Source organism: Vollenhovia emeryi, unplaced genomic scaffold (assembly GCF_000949405.1).
Source record: "Vollenhovia emeryi isolate VEMERY1.0 unplaced genomic scaffold, V.emery_V1.0 DF939152.1, whole genome shotgun sequence".
Classification (NCBI taxonomy): domain Eukaryota; kingdom Metazoa; phylum Arthropoda; class Insecta; order Hymenoptera; family Formicidae; genus Vollenhovia; species Vollenhovia emeryi.
This window is the reverse complement of record NW_011967214.1, coordinates 124223-150189: the sequence shown is the minus strand read 5'-3', so window position 1 is coordinate 150189 and position 25967 is coordinate 124223. Positions and strand designations below refer to the sequence as shown.

The following is a 25967-nucleotide window of genomic DNA, read 5'->3' as shown; positions in this document are numbered from 1 at the left end:
GCGGTTTTGACAGTTTGTATTTAAGAGGGTTATTTTGACAATTTATGTTTCGATCTCGTTGCGAGTCGTTCACTTCGACTTGCGGTTTCGACAGTTTGTATTTAAGAGGGTTATTTTGACAGTTTATGTAATATAATGTGGAAGAACAATGGCGCGCGCGAAGCGCGCGCTTGTGTTGTTCTAGTGTTTAAAGAAATACATGTGAAGCTGTCAACTAATCAGAATTCTTCAATGTCGCCAGCGGTAATTAACAACGCCAGTGTTTCCTTGACCATAGCCTGGCATCTTTAATAATACAGAAAATTTATTGCGTAAAATATATGCGCAGACAACATTTATACTGTTAGTGCGACAAATATTATCATATGCCTTGGTGGTCGAATTGGTGAGACGCCCGCTTAGAGTGTAGGGGAGGACCAGGTTCGCACCCTGGCTGAGGTAATATTTTTCGCAATAAATTTTCTGTATTATTACAGATGCCAGGTATGGTCGAGAACACACTGACGTTTAAAATTGTCAAATTGAAACCTTGGATAAAAAAAAATACAAATACGACTTCGTTGCCTTATCAGTTGTTTCTTTATCGGCGGTACATGAACTTAATAATGTTCGAAAGAGAGCCCGTCGTACAGTGAGGGAAAAACAATCGATCTCTCGGTCTGTTTTGACAGCACCTCGGAGGAAATTGTAAGCGAGTGTCGAGAGCGGAGCGGAAATAAGCGCCGGCCGCTCGTTCCCCGCGCGAAAGACGACGGGCGATAAGTCCGGCCCGGCCGAAGGCGCAACAACGCGAACGCGTCACCGCCGATTTCGCAATTGACGCAATCGTCGGCGGTAGTGGCGGTGCCTCTCGAGCACCGGGTCTAAAGCGCGCGATCGAAGACGCGATTGTAATAACAAATCTCACAGCAGGCCACGCCTATCTGCCATTATCATTGGCCGAGCTTGCGGGATAAGGAGCGAAATAGGTATGGACGGCGGCGGCCCGTCGCTGCTGATTGCGATCGCTACGTCGATGGCAACGACACGCAATTGGCAGTGCAATTTCTAGTAGTCGACGCGAGCGTTTATCTCGGCCTATCTATCGCCCCCCCCCACCCCCCGTTTGAGCGCGCCATACTGGCTCGTTTAATTCACAGAATCTCATCTGTTCGTAATTCACGGCGCAAGGGAGAGTCCAGTGCCCTATTTCTACAAACTCGACAGGTTGTCTGGCGCGCGCCGGTGGATCCTGACAGCCTTCCAAGAAATTATATTAATGGATTTAACAACGTGACGCAAGTGCAACGCACGGGCACGGTTACTCAACAGCCACGCTCTTAAGCCCCTCGAACTTAACGACACGAAGGAAAGTGCCCTTGTTGCGTCGGAAGATCAACCACGGCAATTCCTATTTCAGATAACGGATATCCCCGGCGCGAGATACGCACATCGATTTTTACTTGTCAACCGAGGGGGAAACCGCCGACCAAAATCTTGTACACCAATGCCCACAAATGCCCAGTGGGCATTACTTTATCTTATTTTATCTCTATAATGCCCCACCAAGGCCTAATGCCCAAAAAATGGCTAGTAATGCCTAGTGATGCCCAGCAATGCCGCAAATTTGTACACCACAATGCCCTCGGCGGTTTCCCCCGCGGGATCAACGTATATTGTAGTTCCGACTTCTGATTAACGAATAACAACTCATTGTAGACCGGGCCTTACTCTGATCGGTCAAATTTCAATCCGTAGTCCGATACGGGCTTTGCGTCATCTACTTTCTAAAAATTAACCAGTGGTATACTTACAACTGTAAATCAGTGACTATTCACTACTGTTTCCAGTGATAATCCACTGAGTGATTTTTAGAGAGTATTCGAAATACGTACAAGGCAAAAGACAGGTCGGCACTGAATCGTTCCGAATTCCATTTGTAATTTTGCCCCGCGCTAATTGCACACTCGGAGAGACCGGCCGCCACCCGCGACAACGACGTCACCGACGAGGTTGGAGGACGACGCGCCGTCTCTCCGGCGCGAAAATCGAGCGAAGATAAGCGGAGGACGAGTACAGGTACTACGTGCGGCGGGACGCGGCGGGGCGTAGCGCCATTTGTACAGCAATATATTATCCCGGCGAGTGTATTACGTCGTATCGTGCAGGTTGGATGGCCTTTACCATCAGGGGGATATTGTGCGCCACCCATACGTGGCCACACATCCCGCGACACGGCCGCCGCTATCTGCATCCGGCAGAGACGCGCCCTCAGAATAGACGTGAAAATATGCTCAAAGATTTCTCTCGGGAATCCCAGGCACTGTTACCAGGCCTCTAGTCGTTCGTCGTCCCTTTCGGCGCCACTGACGTACTCGCATTATCGAGAACGGGTCGGTTATAATCTGAAAAATGTATCTTCCTCCTCGCCCCTTCCTCGCACCGGATAACTTGACGGGGCGCTTTTTCCCCCCTCCTCTGGCCCGCACGAGGCTTTTTTCGCACGTGGTCGACGATCGTAGCTGTTCTCGGTAGTGATCTTCTGAACACGTGGGTGGCAGCAGGGAATTCTTAGTATACGACGATAAGGACTCGGTTCCTCTAGAAGAAACTGGTGAATGGAGAAAGAGAGAGATGGATAGACAGGAGAGTGAGAGAGGAAGGGGGGGGGGGGATTACGAAACAGGCGTCGTAGAATTTCGGTAATCTGCGTCTTCTACGAGAAAGATGTCTGTAGACACTTCATAAATTATCGCTGCTATTAATTATCGCTTCTTTATAACGACGAAATATAAATCTTGCTTTAATGTAACTTTTAAAAATTCCAATTTGTTTTACTTCGCCAGATAACTTGGAAACAATCTTAATCGCGATCTTAAGAGGTACACAAAAGTTTTTGTAATTTCTTCATTTCAATTTCATATTTTTTAATACATTAAATAAAGTGTATCTGAAGTATGTATGTTATTTAGAATTGTTGTATCGCCAGTAATTAAAACAAGATACTCAAGGATTAGATCGACCAAGGCTGGCAGTTTTATTTTAGTTTAAATTTTACCACGACGTTTCGGCCAGTAATACTGGTCCTTTTCAAGTGGATCCTATAGCTTGTGACAACGAAGCATCTACAAATCAATATCTTAGTCAAAATATAAAACGGTAATAACTTGAAAAATGTAAAACTATAATATTCCTGTAAGTCGTTCTTTTATAATTTATTATTGTTTTATATTATGACTAAGAGATTTACTCGTAGTTCTTTTTATAATTTATTACCGCTTTATATTTTTATATTTTATAGTTTTACATTTTTCAAGTTATTACCGTTTTATATTTTGACTAAGATATTGATTTGTAGATGCTTCGTTGTCACAAGCTATAGGATCCACTTGAAAAGGACCAGTATTACTGGCCGAAACGTCGTGGTAAAATTTAAACTAAAATAAAACTGCCAGCCTTGGTCGATCTAATCCTTGAGTATTATGTATGTTATGTATAACTCACGTAAAACGTCGAAATTTTAATTCAGATATACTTTATTACAAGGGGGGGGGGGAAACCCCTGAAGGCATTGTGGTGTACAGATTTGCGGCATTACTAGGCATTACTAGGTATTTTTTGGGCATTAATTTGGGCATTAGGCCTTGCTGGGGCATTATAAAGATATAATAAGATAAAATAAGATAAAGCAAGATAAATATATAAATATAAGGTAACATAAGATAATAAGATAAAGTAATGCCCACTGGGCATTACTGGGCATTGGTGTACAAAGATTTTGATCAGCGGTTTCCCCCCTCGCTTTATTAAATGTACACAACGTTTAAAAGCTTTGTTGTGAAAAATAAATTCGATTTCGTTACGGCCGAGGAAAATGTTCGCAATTGAGATTTCCTTACGACTTCATAGAAATATTATAAATTACGATAATTATACTGCTGGAAAATAATATGCTTTTGAGGAAGATACGCGCGCGCGTACGACTCGTCTTTCACACGTTCGACTTAAAGGAGGAAAGAGAGTCGGGTTTACTTGCGTGTACCAAGCTGAAGATACCGGCCACTCAATCTGGACAGGTGCTTATACAGCGAAGGAGAGCAGAAGGAGGGCGGGGGAGAGGGGAGGAGGAAGAAATGATCTGTCTTGGTATGCCGAGGGGGCCAGTCTCTCGTGAATCGTCGGTACCACCCGTTGTCGCCGATCGTTGCTGCTCACCTGACCCGAATATTTTCGTTCGTTAAAGCGATATTAATCGCCGCAACGAATTCCGCGTAATTATAGCAACGATTATAGAAGCGATTCGTGCGACGGTGCTCTCGTCGGCGTGGCGCGATCGACACGGATCACCGATTGCGCAACTTGATCAGCGCGGATCCGCTTTTATGGAATTAGTCCCATCCAACTCGTCCATCTACAACTTTTAATCTCCTCGCATTTAAAAGCGAAAGTTGCAAAAACGATCGAGGCCGTAAAAATCGAGTAACGTAAATATTCAAGCGATTTCTAACGATAAAAAGACTCCAGTAAAAGCAGCGTTAAAGGAAACAAGTCGTTAATTAAAAGGTCATCCGTACGATGACGAAGCCCGATAGTCGGATTTACGTATCGATAAAACGCAATCGTTAAAATTGCACGGAAAACGTGTTAACGCGGAATGTGATTACGCATAATATTGAAATGAAAATAGATTGTCGATACATCACTCATTATTTGCGAATATTCGTGCAGCTTGTGCTCGCCTGGAGACACTTTTTTCCCGTTACAGATTTTGTACCGATTAAATTTTGATAATACGACATCGAATTAACTGAAACTCGACAATACTCGTTTTGTGATAAATTACGATCGCTCTGTATTTGACGACAAATCATCCTTGAAAATCGGCGCTATATGCTTTCGCATTTTCATATCGTTTTCTTAAACGCTGCTCATAAATGTCGCGAAAAAAATAAAAAATAAAATTGCATTTCTCACAACACCTGATCATGACGATATAAAAATTTTTTTCGTACTCTCTAAAAATCAAACAGTAAATTATTATTGAAGACAGTGAATAGTCACTGGTTTACAGTTGTAAGTATACCACTACGATTTTTAATAGTATACTTATAGTGGATTATCTTTGATGACTTTTCACTAAACTGATTGATCAGTGACTATTCACTGAACACTTTAGAAAGTGTTCAAAGAGTATTTAGCCAAAAAATGATCCGTACTCTCTAAAAGTCAATCAGTGGATTATCACTGAAAACAGTCAACAGTCACTGATTTGTAGTGACAAGTATATTACTGAAAATCGCAGTGGTATACTTACAACTGTAAATCAGTGACTATTGACTGTTTTCAGTGATAATCCACTGATTGCTTTTTAGAGAGTACAAATGCTATACAGACGATTTTACTGGTTAAAAAATGTTTCAAGGGATTTGAGACGATCCTTAAATATAAGAGTTGATTGTAATCAGGCTTTAGTATGCACTCAGTGCGCACTGGTGCAAGCGACCGAATTCGTTATTAGACGAGTTTATCGCAGTTATTTGGGATTATGTAGCGCAGCAGGCGTAGCTCATATCGTCGTCGCATTCTTTCCTAATGAGCGACTCGTACCGCCCTCGTTGCCGCTCACGTTTGAGCCAGCGTACACGGAGGAATGCGCACAATTTGCGGACGCGGGCCTCTCGTCGACGCGTACGCTCGCGTGGATAATCCCGTTGACATTTGCCGCCGAGTTGATCCGATCGGGTTTAACGGCGTCAATCGGCAGCCCAGCCTGCAGGCTTTACTGTAGTTACCGCCATTGATTTAAGCGTGCTCTCTTAATTACCCGATATCAATCGGGGAATCAATTATCTTACCGATCTCGCGTATAAATAATCAGCCACCGGTGCGGAAGGTGTGGTGCGATGGGGATGGAGCGAGTCGATCCTTCTACGGCGCGAGTCGCGCATAAGTCACGCGTCTCGACGCGCTGTGTAATCGCGTTTTATCGATTGCACCTTGAAACACGCAGGGCAGACGTCAAGTGCGTCCCGATATACTGAAAGGAAACGCGGATAATGCCGGGGATATGACTGATCGCAGTCACTTCTTACCGTCCTCTAATTACAGTTGCGCCTATCAATTATGCATATATATTAGTCATCATTTTATTTCTTTATCTTTATCTTCAATTTTCAATATTACTTGGCAATATCGTATACCGTTATGACGTGCGTATATGTACACATTTGTTTCGCTCTTAATTCGTCGTGCACGAGATCGTTGTCTTAATTGTTTTACTCTCGTTTGTGTCGTGAGTACGTGGATGCGTAATAAACTTTCGAGTTTTTCTTAATTTTGTCGTCCCTCACCTCGCTCGCTACGAGATACTTCTCGACAGTCAGTCTCGAATATAAATCGATCGCTAAATTATCTTGCTACGACTAGATTTAGGCTCGGTAGTTAGCTGAGCCCTCGTTCGCGCAACACATTGCAGAAGCGTGCGTGCGTTACGTGCGCGAGGCTAATTGGTAGAGCAGGTAACGTAGGTAGCGAGAGAGAAAGAGAGAGACCGGTCCAAAGTGATCTAGCGTTAGATCTGATCGGTGTGGATCGCGCGCGAGGGCAACCGACGGATCGTGCGTCGTTAGTAACGATCGGCGACGGAGGAAAGACAAGGAGCCCGGTACCTGTTGCGAAGATACGCGCCGTAAACCGATGACACGCAGAACGAAAATATCTCGGCATGCGGGAATGAGAATGAGAGGGAGAGGAAATGAAAGGAAGGACAGCGTTACGAAAATACCTGTCGCAGTATAACACGGGAAGAGAGGTGACCGTTCGGTATCGCGAGAGAGAAATTAGTTGTGGCCAGGCGAGATTTATCGCAGCGCGATAAAAAAAACATCGGCATCGTGGGATAAACTCGAAAACTTATAAACGGCGCGCAAGTTGAACGACCGCGTGTTTATCTCCGTTTGAAGGAAAAGACGATCGGGCACACGGGACGGCTTTGCAACAATGTTCTTCCCGGCGAGAGCCAGGAAAAAGTGGGATTGAAAGTGACGGAGAGATCGGGATTTATTGAAATTCATATAAAATTCTAATGCCAAGTGCTTACGATCGGATTACTTTTTTTTTAATGCGGAATAGATTTGATCTCGTACCAAGATCGTGGTCGAACGTAATAATAATTACGGTAATTATACACTTATTTCCATCGCGCAATGTATGCAGCACGTAATAAGAGGACTTTGCCTGTGAATTACATGTTGATAATTAGATGCTCGGTAGAAAAGAGAAGCACGAGAGAGAGGGGGGGGGAAGAGAGGGAGAGTTTTTACGTTCAGAAGCGATCTAACAAATTCAAAAAGATTCGGGTATCCGATAAATTGATCTAACCAGATCTCGACGTGCCCTCGCACGCAGCTCGGCCGTCAGCCGCGAAGGTAGCGACAAAGCGGCCCGAGATAAGTATACACTCGAGTTCATTGACAAGCACGTCCCCGCGGGATCGGTTACCCTGCCGATGTCCCGGCGACCAGGAAGAAGCTCAGAGGAGCAACGAATGACGAGGGGGAACGGGAGGAAACATCAAACGTCCCACCGAAAGGAAAATGTGAAATCCGCGTCCTCCCTCCCTCTCACCCTCCCGCCGTCCGTTTCGCTCGAGTCGCGCGACCATCCTTCTCGATCCGCGGCTCTCGGGACGTACCGCGTACTCTCGTACTCGACGAGAGGCCGCGGGAGAAGGAGAGACACCGAGCGGTCTAGTCTCCGACTGCGGTCGAACGGAGACGACGCTCGAGATCGAGGAGGAGGAACACGGCGCGGTGGAGGAACGACGCGGAAGGGGGGCCGGCAGAGCGGGAGGATGGAGCTCGAGAGGCGTTCGTCGGCGCGGAAGCAGCGCCGACGAGGCCGCGAGGTCGCGAGATGAAGCGAGACGGAGAGCACGACAGCTGGGCACCGTCGATGGTGTTGGTGCCCGCGGACGCACCGGTACCAACGACTCGCGATGGTAGCGCGCGCGATGGTGATGGTCGCCGGCGATGGTGATGGTGGTGGTCCACCGGGCATATCGTGTGGAGTACAACTCCAACACTTGCTCCACGTACGAGGGAGCGAGGGAAGGGGAGAGACAGAGAGAGAAAGAAAGAGAGAGAGACACTTGCCCCCTCCTGCCGCGGGCGGCGCCACTCGAGGAGATCCTTTCCTCTTTTCGCCTCTAGGCCATTCTCGAGAGGCGCGCGCGCCAACGCGGTGTCGCCCGATCGGTCCTCGTCGACCTTCGACCAATACACGGGCGTCTAAAAGAGTGCGTACCGCGGCTTTCCACCGGGTGACTTTTCCGAAAGTGACCCCGCAGAACGCGGCCTGGTTCGGTGCTCCCTTCCCGCGGCTACCCCTTCCGTTGCCGTGCGGATTCTCGTTAATCGTCAGCGTCATCATCATCTTCGTCGTCGTCGTCATCGTCGTCGTCGTCGTCGTCGTCGTCGTCTCCTTCTCTCCGCCCCCACGTGACAGTGCACGACCACGTGGTCTACGATTGATCGATCGCGCCCTCGCCGCGGGATGCCAACACCTCCCGCCGCAAAGTGAGACGGATTCCGGAAAGTGGTGATGCCGCTGTACGCAGTGCTTACGGAACGGAATTATGTAAGCCGTAACGAGATCGGATTCGTGCGTAATGCGTGAGTCAGCCACCGTTGACGGCAAAGATTTTCGAGACTCGAGTCTCGCGATCGCCGGCGGAGAAGGTGGGAGCCCCGGTGCGAGCAATTTCAACCATTTGCGTGGTGCGCATACACGTGATTCATCACGCGGGATCGAATAACGCGATCGACCGCGCGTCGTAAGCCGAGAGAGGATATCGGCGTGCCTGCGTGCCGCGCGCGTTGATCGATCGAGGGGACGGTAACCCGCCACCTAACACCACCGTCCGCGTCTCTCGATTCCGCGGTGAAATCGGGCCGGGTCGAGCGGCCAGGCTGTCGATTGTGAGAACGGTAAGCCGGCACCGACTCGCACCGCGGAACCGGCCTGCCACGTGACTTTCGGTTGCTGCCCGCGGCTCCTGCGTCGTTCGACACGCGCGAGCGTACGCCATTGGATGCGGTCGCGAGACACCGATAATCCCGCGTCGCGATCGAGTCGCACGAAGATTCCCGAGATACGAGGGGGACTCGCAAGGCGGATCGCTCGATCTCCCCGATCGTTTTCTCAAATTCATTAGTCACTCTGTCGACGGCGAAAAGGAAAAGAAAAAGCAGGCCTGAATGAGAGGCGCGACGTGACTGCGTCCGGATACGAGGAAAATCCGTGTTCGACGACGCCTCTTAATTACGCGTCGACGTATCCGATCGAAAGCCGCTTCAGCGGGGAAAAACGCGGGACCGGGAGAGAGACCGCGCGTATCGCGCGCGCGGAGCCCGGAGAGTTGAATGCGCGCACAGGCAGGCGCGAGGTCGTCCCCCTCGACGATCGTCTCGACGAAACGAGCCTCGTCGAAACTCGTTCGAAAGCTGACGCATCGCGTGTACGCGAGACGCGGTCCTGAGGCGATCGGTGACGCAAGAACAGAGGCATTGAACTGTCCCCGCGTATTTTAACCGCGACAGGACTTGACGTAAGCGGCAGATTGTCACGCAACGAGCGCGGCGAGGTCCCGCGGCGGCTCGGTCTCAGGTCAAAATTACAATAATTTCCCGCGGATTATCGTTGTCCCGCGCTGCGCGGTGACTGACATGCGCCCGCGATCGCCCGCGCAGTCTCGCACTATTATACAATCCCGAGTTGCGTCGTCCAAAGTCCCTTGCCGAGACGAGACGCGTGAACGGCGACTCGTCGTCGCGCGATCGAGATGTCGAAGCTACGGCGAACGGCGCGCTGACAGCTGTTCGCAAATACCGTTGACGTTTGAGCTCTCTTAATTGAGCGGGACATAACGCGCGTCGAGAACAGCCCCGTGGTTTCCTCCCGAGATGGCTCTTCAGCGGCAGTGAAAGTTACGTTTGACAGCGAATTTGCATACAATTATAGCAGTGCCATTGTATCGCCATGGATACTTCGAAGCTTCATGCCTCGTAGTAGTGACACGCTAGAATTTCCATTTGCGACAATTTTTCCCCCGGGTAGGCGCTGCGCACGTGCGCGTTTTGCGGCGCGAAGCGTGCCATTGATTTGTGCCACCTGTCGTAAAACTATCGTACGGGCAAGCCGCGTATAATGTTCGTGCGCGTCTCTGAATTCAGATATCATCAAACGGAGATGATCGCAAGGAGCACATCGCCACGATTAAAAGCAGCTTTAATGCCTGGATCGTGTATGGAAATTTAATCGCGGAGTCAAGGCGAAACCCGATGAAAAACCTTACGAGACGTTCCTCAGGAACGTTTCGCTAACGACGCGCGACTCTGCGGCTTGAACCGCGAGCCTGCTGATATTTCTCTTAAATAAACCGAGTTTATCCGGTTAATGGACGATCATTATGCCATCAAGGAATAATCAGAGGAGATTGCCGCCGACGATGCGACTCGACAATTGTACATGGATATTACTGACAATCGGATCTTCGTAATTGGCCAAAGTTTAACGGCAATAGCGAACCCATGCGCATTCCTCTTTCATTAAACAATCATTACCGGATGATATACGCGCCGTGCGCCGGCCGTAACGACAGGCATATACAGAGATGTATCGATCGAATTGAAGTTTAACACGTGTACACGAGGCTCTCATGTCTCATTATCGAGGCATCCTTACGTCATTGTCGTCGGGATTGGCAAACGGGCTCTCCGACCTCTGGATCTCTTTCCAATTGACGATGGCGAGCTCATTGAAATTCCGGGATTAAGTAACCGATAATCTCTGGCGACTTCCGCTAATTGGTCGCGCAACGAGCGACATTTTACGACGAAAGGAGGCTCTATGTGCCCGCGTCCGCACCCACCTGGCCACTGTCGGTGTCTCGCTGTCGCCTATCAGCGGCCGGCAACTATCTCGTCGGATCTGCGCGAGCCCCGGCGAGCGAGGTAGCGGGCATCATCAGCGGACCCCGGAGCCCACCATGTCCGTCCTGGAGACCGGCGAAGCCGACCGGACGACGACGATGTCACCGTTGGACGAGGTCGTATCCCCGACGAGCGTCGAGTCTGAACTGATGGTCACCGACATGTTGGAAGAGCACGAGGCCGCGCTTAACGAGCACGGCAAACGCAAGAGAGACACGGACGGCGAGGAGCTGACGCCGAGGAAGCTGCCGTCGCTCACGAGGAACAACAATGAGGTCGGCTTCGTTCTCGAGGGAAGCCCCGACGACGAGCTCCGAGAGGATAGGGACGACGTGAGTCTTTTTTTTCCCCCCCTCAGCAATATCGAGTCGCACGCCGAAACGGAATTCCGAACGGACGATGGTACAACAGATATTTCGCGATCGCGAAAAGAAATTCTCGTCACGGTATCTTCGTGCCTGGTAGGAAAGATATTTCCAACGGGGTATCGAGGGCATGCGATGCTCTTAACGATGTTGTTAAAAAGTTATTTCTTCATTTATTTCGTATTTGCGGAATTTACGAAGAAATGCGCCGAGCTCGAGCTTTCGAACATTCGCGTCTTAATTAGGCTGGTAATTAAATATCGCACAACACAAATATTTATGTGACTTTTTAGCATTAATTTTTTTTTTAAGTACGTTTACCGACGAATGTGGTCCACCGATATTATATTTATATGTTTAACAACGCTCTCGTTTTCTTCCCTCATTTTTTAACATGTTTGCACAAAAGTGTAAATATTTTACCTCCTTCCCACAATTTTTCGACAGCCATAACATATTGGTGAACCCAACCGCGCTGCACGGAGACGGAATTCTCACGTGGTAGGAGAGAGAGCAGCCGTCGACTGACGTGCCCGCCTACGCGCGGTTATACCTGTTTCAGAGTCCGCGAGCGTATCCTATTCTGACACTCGGCAACAAATCAGATGGTCGGATCCACGGCTACAATAATACGCGGCTATTAATGCGTGCTCTTTCGCACTTTAGGAGATCTGCATCGCCGGTTGTGCCCTTCTCGCGCGATTATTATTCGCATTACATATTCCCATTGTGGAGTCTTGACACGATTCAAAATGCGATGCGCATTTCTACTGTTTGCCCAAGCTTTTCTCTCTGTCTCTCTCTCTCTCTCTCGGCCGCTATAAATTTAATGACTTTATTGTCTATGCGCGTCGTTCCGTGCTCTATAGAGTACCGCTATCAAAGGAAAGCTGCATTTATCAGGCTGCAAGACGGCTAGTATTTTAATTGCTCGTAATGTCGTCAATCAATAATGTGATTGGGATCTAAAATAATATATAAAATCTCTGGACAGAAATAACCGAGCGCTTAATAAACTAACATTAATAGAGGAAAGTCCTCTATTATGAGATAGGATTCTAACGTGAGATAGTAGGTTTTCAAAATCAATCACACAAATCTTATTTCGCAACGATTACACGATCTAGCAATCGATTTTCCACCGAACAGATTTCGCCGCAAGGGAAATAAATTCATGATCGAACCACCAGATCATGCCTATTCATCTAGCAGAAACTCCGCTGTCTCATATTAGGGGCCTGTCTCATAATAGGGGACTTTCCAGTACTATTGAGTGTCAAGAGCCTGATTTATTATTTATATAATATATCTTATAACGAATTACTTCAGTTCGCACGCATAAGCGTGACATGAATTGCTGCACTAGTGTAGTTATGTAGCAGAATCGATCGTCATCTCATAGAAATCTTTACTTGAAGATTATCAACAAGTATGTTTCTTCAGATTGCCAGTATTAATAATGATAAAATTTCAAAAATTTCAATCGACCTCTAACGTTTCGACCTCTGGTTTAGGTCCTTATCAAGTGGGAGCTAAGAGTAAGTGTTTTACATATAAATTACGTGAGAAGCGTACAGGCATTGTACAGAATAATTGTAGGCCTACCTTGTTACGGAGTTACGTCAAATACAAGTAAAAACGCATTTTAGCGGAATAGAGTTCTGTGTTAAGAGTACACTTTCACTAATGTCCGTAGCCGAGGGATGTAAGACCAAGATTGATTAGTCATTTTAGTATTCAAAGGTCAGGCAACCGTTATAAACATATAGGAGACACAAACTAATAGCGAATTCGGTTGCTTGCACTAGTGCGTACCGAGTGCACACCAAGGCCAGTTTACAGTCAATTTTTATACTTAACTTTGTCTTAAATGCACGTTCAAAGCGATTTAGCCAGAAAACAATCCGTATGGATGCTATACAGATCATTTTACTGGCTACGAAATATTTCAAGAATATTTAAGACGCTTCGGAAATATAAGAATTGACTGTAAACAAGCCTTAGTGCGCACTCAGTGCGCACCAGTGCAAGCAACCGAATTCGCTATAAGACGGCCAGAGATGCTTTTGAGAAATAAACTAAACCAAGTTAATAATTTTGTCGTATATCGGGTTAAGATTATCAGTGTCATTTTTTAAATTGATAGCTTCTCACTACGTGCAATTTCCGGGGATGACCGATCAAAGTCATGTCCGCTTGATGCGCGGTGTCCACTGACCACCGAATGATTGTTAGGATGTTTCTTTATGTCATTGGAGTGTTTTTTTGACACGCGTAGCCAGGTGTCGTTCGGTTTGACCAATATATGAGGCCTCACAATTTTTGCAATTGATTTTGTAAGAAGAAGATTAAAGATTATCACCGAGACCCTCGTGCAATCCGATTGGTACAAGTCGCGAGTGCACCGTTCGTCTTTCGCTCATCGTTCGCCATTACGGTCCGTCCCTACGATCGACCTGAAAAGGATCGACCTGAGAATAAGAACGAGCTCGTCGATAAGCCGCGTAGGCTACGCCGTAGGACACGAGCCCGAGACGAGGCCGCGACGCGCCGCGCGAAACGGGTTTCGGGAAAAATCCGCGTGCGATCCTGAGACGTGACGGGTGCGGGCGCATCGCGCCGCGCACGGTGCACCAAGCACGTGGTGGCTACGCCGATGATCCCGCCGTCCGTCCGTGGAGCGGCGATCGGGTATTCCATTAACCGCGTTTGCGAGTCGGCGGCGCGCAACCGCGCGAGCGCGAGCGGGGAAAAAAATAGCCTTCGCTACCGACTCGGGCTCGTGTCGTTAATTATATCCTCGGAATCGGCGCTTTCGCGGTGTCTAACGATGCCGTGAGTTACCTTAGGTAGCTTCACGCTTCTCGTGCACGTGATGAGGGAAGATTAGCTCGGCGTTCTTTCGGCGAACATTTCGTGACCGGCGACGTTTGGGAAATAGTCTCTTTTCTCGGGGAATTCTAGTTTTAATGATCATCGTTAACCTTTTGCGGATGAAAATCGACGATCGTTTTATTTGTACTCGGGGGAAAGTGCTGTGCCTTTAATCTAAAATTCTAAATTGATCTAAATGTAAATTAATCTCAACTAATCTAATTCATAGCGTTTAGTCTTTCCTAAATTTTATCATAATTAATTTTATTTAAACGTTATGAATGAGATTAATTTAGATCAATTTAGAATTTAATATTGAAATTGAACGCTGTGGGAGACGATTGTCAAAGTAATGGAAAATAGAAACTGGAAGGTCAATTAAATAAAAATCTCGTGTGTAAAATCTTGTGCAGATCACGATAGGAAAGGGAAAGTCATCCCGCGAAATGTTAATATTTTTCCTATCGATTGCTACACGAAGAGGCAATAATACATAAATACGTTATATATTGACAAATTATCAACGATAAATTTCTTCGGGTACGTCTCGTACTGCGGTTCTTAAATGTGACCAACTTTAACTTAACTTTGATAATTCAACGTAGCAGCGTTATCGCGCAATCTTAATGCCAGCGTGCGCAAAGGTACAACCATAATGATAAATCATAGTTAATAATGTAATTGGACAGCAAGATTAATAACGTATAGTGAAATAATGCGGATTCGTACGATTAGGCCACCATCGTGCGGTGCAGCCCGACATGATGCGCCGCTGAGAGAATTATACGGCGTTGTACAATTATTAATGTTTAATAAATAGTTAATAAATTTCTCCGGGGACCGTAGAATAAGAGGTAACCGACAATAAGAAACTTGTACGCGCGGACGTGTCGAGAAAGCTGTCGCATATGAATGCTGCGAGTGACGTAACGGTGAACGCGTCGATCATCGTTATCGCAGCTTCTAAAATACGCGAATCATTTCCATTTTGTCCGCACGTAGCAGGTGAGAGCCCCGAAAAATACGGCGCGCGGCTAAAATCGCGCCCGTCGAACCTCGCGCTCGCTCAACGTGGATAATGTCGTCTCGTTAAGAGGCCAGTAAACACCGCGATTGATCGCCGAAAGATCCCTCGTATGACAGTTTTAATGGCCTGCAGGTAATCGGCCTCGCCGACGACTTGCGGGCGATTAAAGGTGAGGCTAATGCGCCTTTCACGTACCACGAAGGCGCAAGTACAGCGAAGGTGTGTACAGTGCGGCGAACAGTCCTTTCTGTGCACGTGTGTGTGTGCGCGCGTGCGCGCGCGCGAGACCCTCTCTCATGATGGGTCGAACCTCGCAACTTCTCGCAACGAGATGCCACTTTAATTCGCGAGAAACAAGGAACACGGCCGCGCGCAATAAAGTTTCAATAATTCATACCTTGCGAGTGGATCCCAAGATCTGGGATCTCGCGCAACGGTAATTAATACGCTCGGACAAATAATTCAGCAGGGCTCACTCGAGCTCCGTTGGGTAATGGTGTTAACATACCGCTGAAAATGATCTTGCAACCGCAGCAACAATTTTCTAGGTACGAAAAAATAACCGGGGTATATAAATGAATAGCCAATACTGCGAAATCGCATATGTTTTGTATTTAATCGATTTAAATGACAGAAACAGAATTTCTATCTCAACTGTCAGCGAATATTAGGAAGAAAGTCTTTCCGTGACGCCCATTCGATGTAACGTTTGCTCGTGGTACATAAACAGTTATATTCCTTACAAAAATTGCTCTAGCTATGGTACCGAGATTCATTTCTATCCAATACGAATGACTAATATTTAGTCATAAAACCTAAACTTTCCGGAAGGTATTAATAAAATGTCGCTGCTATAAATTTCGTAGGCTACAAACGATTTCCTAACAGATACACAAAACAGCGATAAATTTTTGTTACTACACCTAGAAATCTACCTGCGTTAGTAAGCTATTTTTTTGAGTGACTAAGACAATTATTGTGTATTAACGCGTTTTTATCCGTCTGCTTCGTTTTATAATTGCGCCGCGGAGGCAGAAAGAAGAACATTTCAATAACGATATTTTACATCGCAACGGTGAATATATATTAAACACCGAATACTAATAGGCGATAATCAACGTGATTATCGATATCGTGTACGAGTAAGTATGAATAACGAGTTTTAATTAATTACTGATATTTAGTATCACGAGCTTGTAATCCCCCTGATTTAATAAATAATTTTATAAATGACTAGAAGGAACATTGTCGTCCGTAGTTACTTAACGAAAGAAAGAATTATTACACGACCTCAACCGGCAGGTGGTTTATTTAAATTGTTTCGACGTTTCGACCATCCACCGTACCAGTTTAAGTCGCATAATAATTTTATAAATGATTCTGGAAAAAGTAGCCTTATTAGCAATACGATCTGTATTCGCACTTGTTTTTTTATCAAGCTTGATTTGATTTTTTTCGAGAGGAAACTGCTGGCCAAATCTTGTACACCAATGCCCACTAATGCCCGGTGGGCATTACTTTATCTTATTATCTTAGTTTATTTTTATAATGCCCCATCAAGGCCTAATGCCCAAAAAATGGCTAGTAATGCCTAGTAATGCCCAGTAATGCCCAGTAATGTCGCAAATCTGCACACCACAATGCCCTCAGCGGTTTACCTCTCGATTATTTCTTTGGAGAGATTTGTGAACGTAATTATACGAGGTAATTAACGTCCGAGAACAAACAATTTGAAGATTTCCAATTCAGTTTGGACAAAATCTTTTACCTTCATATTTTATTATCGTTGCTTAACGTTAAAAGACTATCAAAGTTATCGGGATGGAGATTTTGCTGGAGATTTCGTTCGAGAAAAAAAAGATTATATCGAGATCATCAGAAAATGTGCTCCTCGAATCTACTGTAAACTTTTTAAAATATTAACGTGCGCATCTCCCCGCTACTTTTTTTTTGCTCCCTGGATATTATTACCAGCTACCGATTATAATGGCCACAGGAAAGTGCCGTTATCTTGTTCCATTAAGAGGAGAAACCGCCGCATAACATCGTCCATAACGCAACCTATAAAATTAAAATTGGACATTCTCTTGTATAATGTACATTATATACATTATATAAACATACCGTTGATCTTCAGCTTGTCACGTTTCACATTATCGTACATCCCAATTTTCTGCGATAATTATCTACGCAGCCACGCATATAGGGTGCTTCGAACTTCACGTTCAGCACTGTCGAAGACGAAATCACGTTTTCTTCAGGGACGACGAAGGCGTTCGGTACAGCTTCTAGCGTTCACAATTTGAAATTTATTAGCGCGACGTCTTTCAGTCGAGAAACCCTCGAGGACCATCGCTAAGATTGAGATCGTATATCTCGGGGACGCTCTGTATGCATCGCGCGCGCGGTGGGTCAAGTGCCGGGATTATTCCTCAAAGCCACTTAAAATCGTAGATCAATCTTCGTAAATCTTAAACGTTTCGCGCGACGACTGTCGCGGCGAACTTTCGTTTCGCGCAGCATAATGACCGCCCGCGGAAAAAAAAATGCAGGCACGAAACGCGGTAGTTTAAAGACCGGGAGATAAATCATCCCCGCGGCAGCGCGGATAATGATAGGTGGTGCGAGACGATCGCGCGCACATCGCGCCCGTGATATATTGTTCGCAGCTCCTCGAAGATAGCGCTTGAAAATCCCCGGTGAGTGATAATCCGGCGTGCCGCCGATGCGCGTGCGATTTCCGGTGCGATCTACCCGGGGATAGACGGTTGCGGTAACGCCACTGAAAAGGCGATCGATCAGCGAAAATTACGGGCTTCCGGTTATCGTTCGCGTTTCGCGCTCGATGGGCAGAGGGGCGGGGGGGGGGGGAAGCGGACACACCGCTACGATAATCGCGTCTTGATATTTGTCGGCGAAAACAATTTGCCGGCCTTCACGGCGCAACGCTTACGTAACTCCTGGCGAAGCTTTGTTACAGCGGCCTGACCCTTACGGCCGCGACGTAACAGCCAAGCTTTGGTTCTTCATTACGCGCTTTCCGATGCGGATGCCTGTAACCTTATCTCGATATTCGCGTGATCTTTCCTGCAACGTAATTCATCGCGTAATGCGCGTTTCAGCAAGCTAAGTATCGTTTACGTAACTTCGTTTACACACGCTTTATAGTGTAATACCGTAATGTTTTAGTTTCGTGTGTTTCGTGTCGTCGCGATGAAAATGAAGATAACAGACCCCTGGGGCCGGTTCTTGATCGAATCGTAGCGTCGCAACCCGGGGCGAAAATCTAGTAGCGAATGCGGTTGCTTGCACTGGTGCGCACTGACAATGAGTGCACACTAAGGCCTATTTCTAGTCAATTTTTATATTTAACTTTGTCTTAAAGACATGCTCAAAGAGTATTTGGTTAAGAAAATGAAATCGTATGGATGCTATACAGGGTGTCCCACTAGTGCAAACAACCGAATTCGCTACAAGTTATATAAGTCTTCATTAAATACGACATATGCTCAATTTCTTTGTTGTATTCCGTATTTGAATGCTCTGCGTCATATTCTCAATGCTCCAAATTACAATCGGCCCACGAGTTGCGGCCAGACGTATCGTCAACGTGCTCCAAAGTCATATTTCTTCGAAAAGCAACTCTTGGAGCCACTGGCCTTTTCAGTATATTTAAATGCTACAAGTGTACTACGCTTATCTTTTGCGCATTCGTTTAACACAGATTTTCGCCTCGGGAAGCCTCGCAAATTATAGATTCGACCAATCAACGTCGAATTGGAACCAGCCTACGACCCTTGCGATACTACGGTACGACCAATGTACGACCGGCCTGAAATAGACGAATACGAGTACGTCGTACGCTGTGACGCGCACAATTTCTGTTTCAACACTGTATTAGAATGCGGCGAATTCCTTGATTATGACACAACGACGGGGAATCGTGAGACTCGTGACTTTATCTGTGCGTAATGAATTTTTATTTATAGGCGCGTCACATACCTATCACCGTAGACAAGGTCATGAGGCATCATCTCCGTTAATTCATCTTTTCATCCTACCGCTGTGTGATCCGCGATTCCCGACGAAGCGAGCTCCGCGTGCGCAGACGGCGAATCTGACAAAATTAATATCCCGTATCGCAGCGTCGCATACGCTACGATCTTTTTTTTTTGCAAATCATTTAACCGAGAGCCGCTATTACTCAGTCGAATATAAAATCTTCCTCGTACATCATACGCACGCGTGCCTCTCGGTCTGAGAGTTTTCGCATTTATCATCGGAAAATTTGCATTGTCTCTATGTGATTTGCAAGATTACCGGTTGCCCGATCAATAGTTGTTTCGTTCTATTTACTTTTCTTATCGTTGAGATTATTATTTTTAATACATGCATATTAAGCTTCGTATTAAACTTATTCGTTGTTAAAGATATTACACGGCAATACGTGAATACACGCTCTGTGATGCGAGAAGTATTGTAACAGTATTGTTATTTATACAATTTAATTTTTTCCAATTATCTCGACCTTTGAAGTGATCTATGCAAAGGTATCGCGCGCATATACTTATAAATTCTTTCCCAGCGAGGATTGAGTTATTACAAAGACTCTTGCCGATGCAGATACGCATCACGAAGGCAACAATGAAGTTATAGATGAATATCTACGCAGGATCGGAGATGGTTGTTTAATAATACTTTTAAAGCCCCGCGTGAATTATCGCAATTTCAGCTTTATGTATACAAGGAGAATGGTGTGCCGGCGGTTATTGCGAGCGATTATCGAAATTGCCGCGTTGCGTTCAACTTCTCACGTGGCAACCAGGAAACTTGCCGAGGGGGCAAACACTATAGGCGATAATAAAAAGTGCATAATCATCGGTTGGTTTTCGCTACTAAGGGATTCTTTCCGCAGACTCGAAACTCTCGACGACGACTAACGATCATATCGTATTTCACCGACGAACTATCGGAATTTGAACTCGTGCTTTGCAGTGTTCTATTTAAAAAATTTGCAGACTATGCAAATAGGATATACGTGTACGAGGGAGAAAGACACGAATTCTTTTATAAGAAAACGTAGTTACACGACCTTGTGGAAAAGGTACTTGCATTTGAAAAAGTTAGACGTGTATAAATGATAAATTGTACACATGTAACACAGACAGGCAGGAATGCCTGGACTTTTCTATATCCTATAATTACAGATATTAACGCCTGGACATTTTTATAATTATAGAATATAGAAACGTCCAGGCACTCCTGCCGGTCTGTCCTTTCGAATTTACCTCGAACTGGATTTGCGTCATCAATTCTGAAATTTTGTCGAGAATTATCTCTTGCCACACCAGCGGTAGATAACGCACAGTAACATCCTAAGCAATTCCAACGCGTGCGATGTGCCAGATAATCCAAAGCGACCAGCCGATTCAGCTGTTTAGCTGAACACTTGGCGCGGCTCTCGAGCGGTGCGATTCCCGCAAATCCTCTTAGAGGCTTTCGAGGGAAGAAAAAGATGTCAGGGCATCGAGCGCGTTTTGTTCGCGGTGTTCGAAGAGACTCGGGGATTCTCTGTCGCGTTCGGCGCGCATCTCTCCGCCCCGGCTACCTCCGGGATAGATTTTTTTTCTCCCGCGAGGCAGTAAAGATCTGGATTAAATCCCGTTCGCGTAGGGCGCGCAAACACACCCGCGGCTCGGCAACCTCCGGCGAACCCAATAAACGACAGCGCGGCCGGCAAATTTATCCGCGTAACAGGCGTTTTACCTCCGGCGCCATATATTATTACGATCGCCGGTTTATCTCCGCCGCGGTTGCGCGTTAGGGCCCGGTAGCTAGAGCCGGCTGCTCCACTTGGCTCGCGCCTTTTTGCGCTTAGACCAGCGGTAGAAACACACGGCTGGCCGCCGTTTATCTCTCGATAGTGAATTTCGATAGCGCAAGATGAATTTTAATCCTCCGAGTTTGAAATACGACGGCGCACGGTTATCTATGATAAGGGTAGCAGTTTCGAGCTACGCATTAGGATCTGTCGCCTTAATGCCAGCCGACTCGGGAATCTAACGCTTACATTGATGCTGAGATGCCATTAAGATTTCTGCTGCCGGGCAAGTCGGTTATTTCTCCTTCGGACATTGCCGGGACAGATAGCTGGAGAGAATTGTCAGAGAAACTTTTCAAGTTTGGCAATTAATTTCCTTTCTTTATCATTTGAAATATTTGTTTTACATAATATCACTATAAGATATTATATATGCTCTGCTGCACGTATAATAAAATGTTAGTATGGGGAAATGCAATTAATTTCCACACTTTAGAAGCCTCTGTAACAATTCTTTTAACTAAAAAATTATGTAACGTCAGTGTTTTCTTGACCAAGGCATTTTTAATAGTACAGAAAATTTATCGCGAAAAATATTACCTCAGCCAGGGGTTTGAACCTGGACTTCCCTACATTCTAGACGGGCGTCTCACCAATTCGAGCACTGAGGCATGTAAAAAATGATGTATCATGTATGTATCTAAAAGGATGATTGTATTTGTTAAATTTAAGTGCTACAGTTTCCATTCTGAAATCTAAAACGTACGGCAGGAAGCGCAGTAGTAATGGTCCGTTATTTACTGACACTCTTCACGTATCATGCAAACGAATGAATCGTTTAACGCGAATCAATATCCGTCTCAAGATAGCTAATATATAATATGGGGAATGCAACACATAAATTATTCATCTCTAGTCATAACGAATGCTTAAACCGGTTTTTCAAACTTTGGAAAGCTTGGCACACCGGAACGTAGGTGCGTCTGTACGTACGCGAAACACAGTGCACCCAGAAAGATTCAGTTAGATTAAACCGAGGAGAAAACCGTCTGACCGAAATCTTGTGGCATCACTTTATCTTATTATCTTATTTTATCTTTATAATACCCAAAAAATGCCTAGCAATGCCCAGTAATGCCGCAAATCTGCACACTACGATGCCCTCAGCGGTTTATCCCTCGGATTAAACAAATGAGATACGTTGAAATCACATTTCTTTGAATCCACTAACTTTTTATTCACTTGTACTAAAACATTCGCTAGACTTGAAGAAATAAATATGAATTCTCTTAGAGATTCCAGTCTCAGCCAAATAAAACGTTTTTTCTGGCCGAGATCTCTCATTGATACGACAATAGCTCGGCCGTCTGCGAAAAACTCAGTTGCATTCCGCATCTTGTCGTTGCGTCCGGTATCACTCGTCGACCGCGACCGCGACCGCTCCGTCCGCAACCGCAGCGTCAGTTAAACGCAACGTACAATAAAACACGCGGTGATTGCAGCGCGTGTCGCTTATATCACGTTCGCGGCAGGATCTACGGACGGAATTAGGTACACATGATCATGCAAGAAGAAGCGGCGGCGGCGGCAGCGAAGATAAATGAAGAGGGAGAGCGGCGATATATTCCGCGTGATGCGCATCTCGTTCCGCTCGGCGGAACCGGAGCGCGCCGTTTCTAAGCACCGAGGGGATATTAACGAAACGTAAAATACGTACGTCGCGATGTGGCATCTGTCGCTTATATTACCAAGTTCACGCTCGCGGAATTACCGCGCGAGTAGCCGCGGCGTATCCGTCCCCGTTTTGAAACCCCGCGCACGCCCAGAAAAAAAGTTGGTTTGAAATCGAACAGATTACCTTAGAATTTTGACTGGACTTTTATTTAACTAACCAATGTAGGAAATTAATAATCGGCAAACTGGCGAATGTACTAAATCCAAAGGAACCTTCTTCTCCGCGTGTAAGGCCAACTTTTTCGCCGAGAAGCGAGATAATCCGATGTTTATCGACGCGAGGGATTTGCATCGATTACGCTCCGGACTCTGTTATCCAATTTTTGATAAAAGTCTTTTTGCGCCGGCTCGCATAGAGAAGCGACACGTCGGAATAGCCGTGGATTTTCGTTTTATATATTTCCCGGAGGGGCCGGCTTGATGGGTGGCGGCGAAAAGGTCACCCGTTTAACTTCGCATGATCTTCAGGGAGTCGCTTGAATTTCTCCTCCGTCGCGCGCATACACGAGAGATATTCCGCCGTTTTACCGTGCGGCTGCGATCGCAAACCGCGCGCGGAGTTTTAACTAGACGTAACTTCGGCCGCTGAAGTATGCGCGAGCGGTGGATAATAAACGTGGGTAAGAGTCGTCGTAAAACCTTTCTTGCAGTCCTACGTTTCTTCGCCGCGCCGCCACCGCCGCGGTCATTTTATTAGCGCGTTTGCGCTTTGCCCTCCATCCTCGTCGAAACGCGGCTAGCCCGTACTTTTTGCATTCCGCGGTGCGAAACGAGAGCACGCGACTGACACTCGTGTTTACGAGAGAGTGTGAAGGCTCTGTTAAAATGGGACAGCGAGATCGAGCGCGTTAAAGCGCGCGATAAACCGCGGCCGGCTGTTTTTGGCTGTAAAACGGCAGAGCGATTACATTTCTACGGCTACCGCGATTTGCGCCTTTGATATGCAAATCACGCGGGAGATAACCCCCTTCCTTTTCTAATTGTTACGTCGCCTCTTGCGCGATTTCTTCAGGTAATGATATGTAATTTGCAAACGACCTACACTGGCCAATGTTTTTATTTAAAAAAAACACTACAACATTTCGGTCCCGAGTTTTCCCGATTAAATCTATTTATCCTCTTAAGGTAAGTTTAAAAAAGTTTGCTAGTCGCGTACTCTGCCGTAGCATTTCGTTCGCGTCAAGTTTTACCACTCCGGTTACGGCATGTCGAAACGTCTTGAGAGTTTTTGTCAAATATATTCGGCAAAGCGGCAAGGCGTTGCGGCATTGACTTATAAAAATTCCGTGGGCGGAGTGGAACAAGAAAGTCTATGTTTACTGTGAGGTTTTAAGCAGCCGTTTCATCACGATGACGTTGCGCTTGTCTCCTTAAGCGCTTCACGTGCGACGTTTAGCCGAGTCCGGTCTCCTCAATTTTTGCATCCCGCGATTGTGCTACTATGAGAGACTACGCTACTTTGCAAATTCTTAATTTACAACGGAATTGATATTGCATTACGAAAAATAAATATATTGTACAGTGGAAATATTTCCTTCTTTGTTTTTATATAATAAAAAGTAATAAGAGAATATTGGAAGGCGTGGAAAGAGGGTAGATTGATTAAGAATAATTTTTGCAATTAATTGTTACTTGCAAGGCGTGAAGCGAGTCATAAATCTTGCGCACAGTAGCCTAATTTTCAAAAATTTTTTAAAAACATTGTATTTACGCATGCGCGCTTGCAGGTGTCTGCGACAGCACGTTCTCTTAAAACATTCATTATGGTGCCTTAATTCGGTTCGGGTAATAATTATGGGCAAAAATTATTTGATTATTTAAACGCAGATGCTTTTTGACGACACAACCCGTAGTGAATTAATGCACCGCACCAAGATTGACGCGGATTAAAAGCTTGCCGGGGGGGAAAATGTCGCGGAAAAACGACACTTTTCCTCAGCGTTATAAGAATCGTTTCGCCTCATAATTCTTTTCCACGGTCCGCAAACATCTATCAAAAGGCTAACAATTTTTCGACAAACGACCAACTTTATTTACCGTCACTGTACCGCAATTCTAAAGGCCACTCCCGATAACTTGCAAATTACACCCACACGTACGAACCAATTTGGCGGACACATTCATGTGCCCGGTATGCGGTAACAAGCACGAAATAAGACGCATACATTACGACCTTAATAAAGCGCGGGCCGATTTACATAGTAATTACTAAGTTTTCTGGATCCAAATTACCTGCGTAGCGAGCCGTCAAAGAAAAGACGGGCGCCTGACAACGCGCTCAGATAATGAACGAACCGGCAACGAACAATAATAAACATTCGTCAATATTAATAAGCTAGAAATTGCCAAGTCGCGTTACTTTCTGGCGAAATACGACGACACGTTCTTTTAATTCGTTACCCACTGAAATATTATGTAATTGTTTCGATAATATCCTCGATATCTTCGGCACGATATCTACAAGCTGGAGATCGTGTTGCAGTTTGAATTGCTAATGAAAAATCAACCGCCGCGTATCGCGTTTCAAGTTTTGACCAAGCGCTATCAATAGCCGCGATTCATACTTGTCGTGTATATTTGCGAGTGTTATGCTGCGATTACTCTTGCTGTCGCGATGGGGCACGGTGTCTTGCATCGCGATAAATTTGATTCAAACCTATTTCATTGTATGCACTTCGAATCTATTCCGCGTGACAAACTGCGATTCAAATTTCGAACTCACTGAAAATCGATCAGTAGGTTATCACTGAAAACGGTGAATAGTCACTAACTTGCACTGAGAAAACTTTTTATCGGATAAACCAATTAAATAGCGTTTCCGATATGGTTAATTTTTCCGATCACGTTTTCCGATTAAATTATGGATACATCCGATGAAATGCACACCCTCAGAAAGGAGACAAAAATATTCTCGGCGCACTTATACAGGGTGAGTCTTTCCATATCCGACAAAATTTTTGAGAAGGTAGAACGGATCGAGATGAACGGAAAAGTCCTGTACCATTTTACAATTTTCGTAATAGTTAACGAGTAATTAATTATTAAAAATCGTTGTCTTAGGCCGGCCTACCGCCCAATTCAAGCGCGTGGCAAGATGTGAACGCCTGGCGATCGATATTGCTACGCGCACATCTCGCCACGCGCTCGAATTGGGCAGTAGGCCGGCCTAAGACAAC

At 45.8% G+C, this 25967-nt stretch overlaps 1 protein-coding gene across 1 annotated transcript in view; it reads left to right on the top strand.

Moving 5' to 3' along the window:
- Positions 1 to 11009: 11009 nt before the first annotated feature.
- Positions 11010 to 25967, top strand: part of LOC105565394 (transcription factor AP-2-epsilon-like) — a 92778-nt gene continuing 77820 nt past the window's right edge. The window contains exon 1 of the mRNA XM_012018550.1: positions 11010 to 11302. Coding sequence (XP_011873940.1) covers positions 11027 to 11302 — 276 coding nt within the window. The 5' untranslated portion in view covers positions 11010 to 11026. The remainder of the gene's footprint in view (positions 11303 to 25967) is intronic.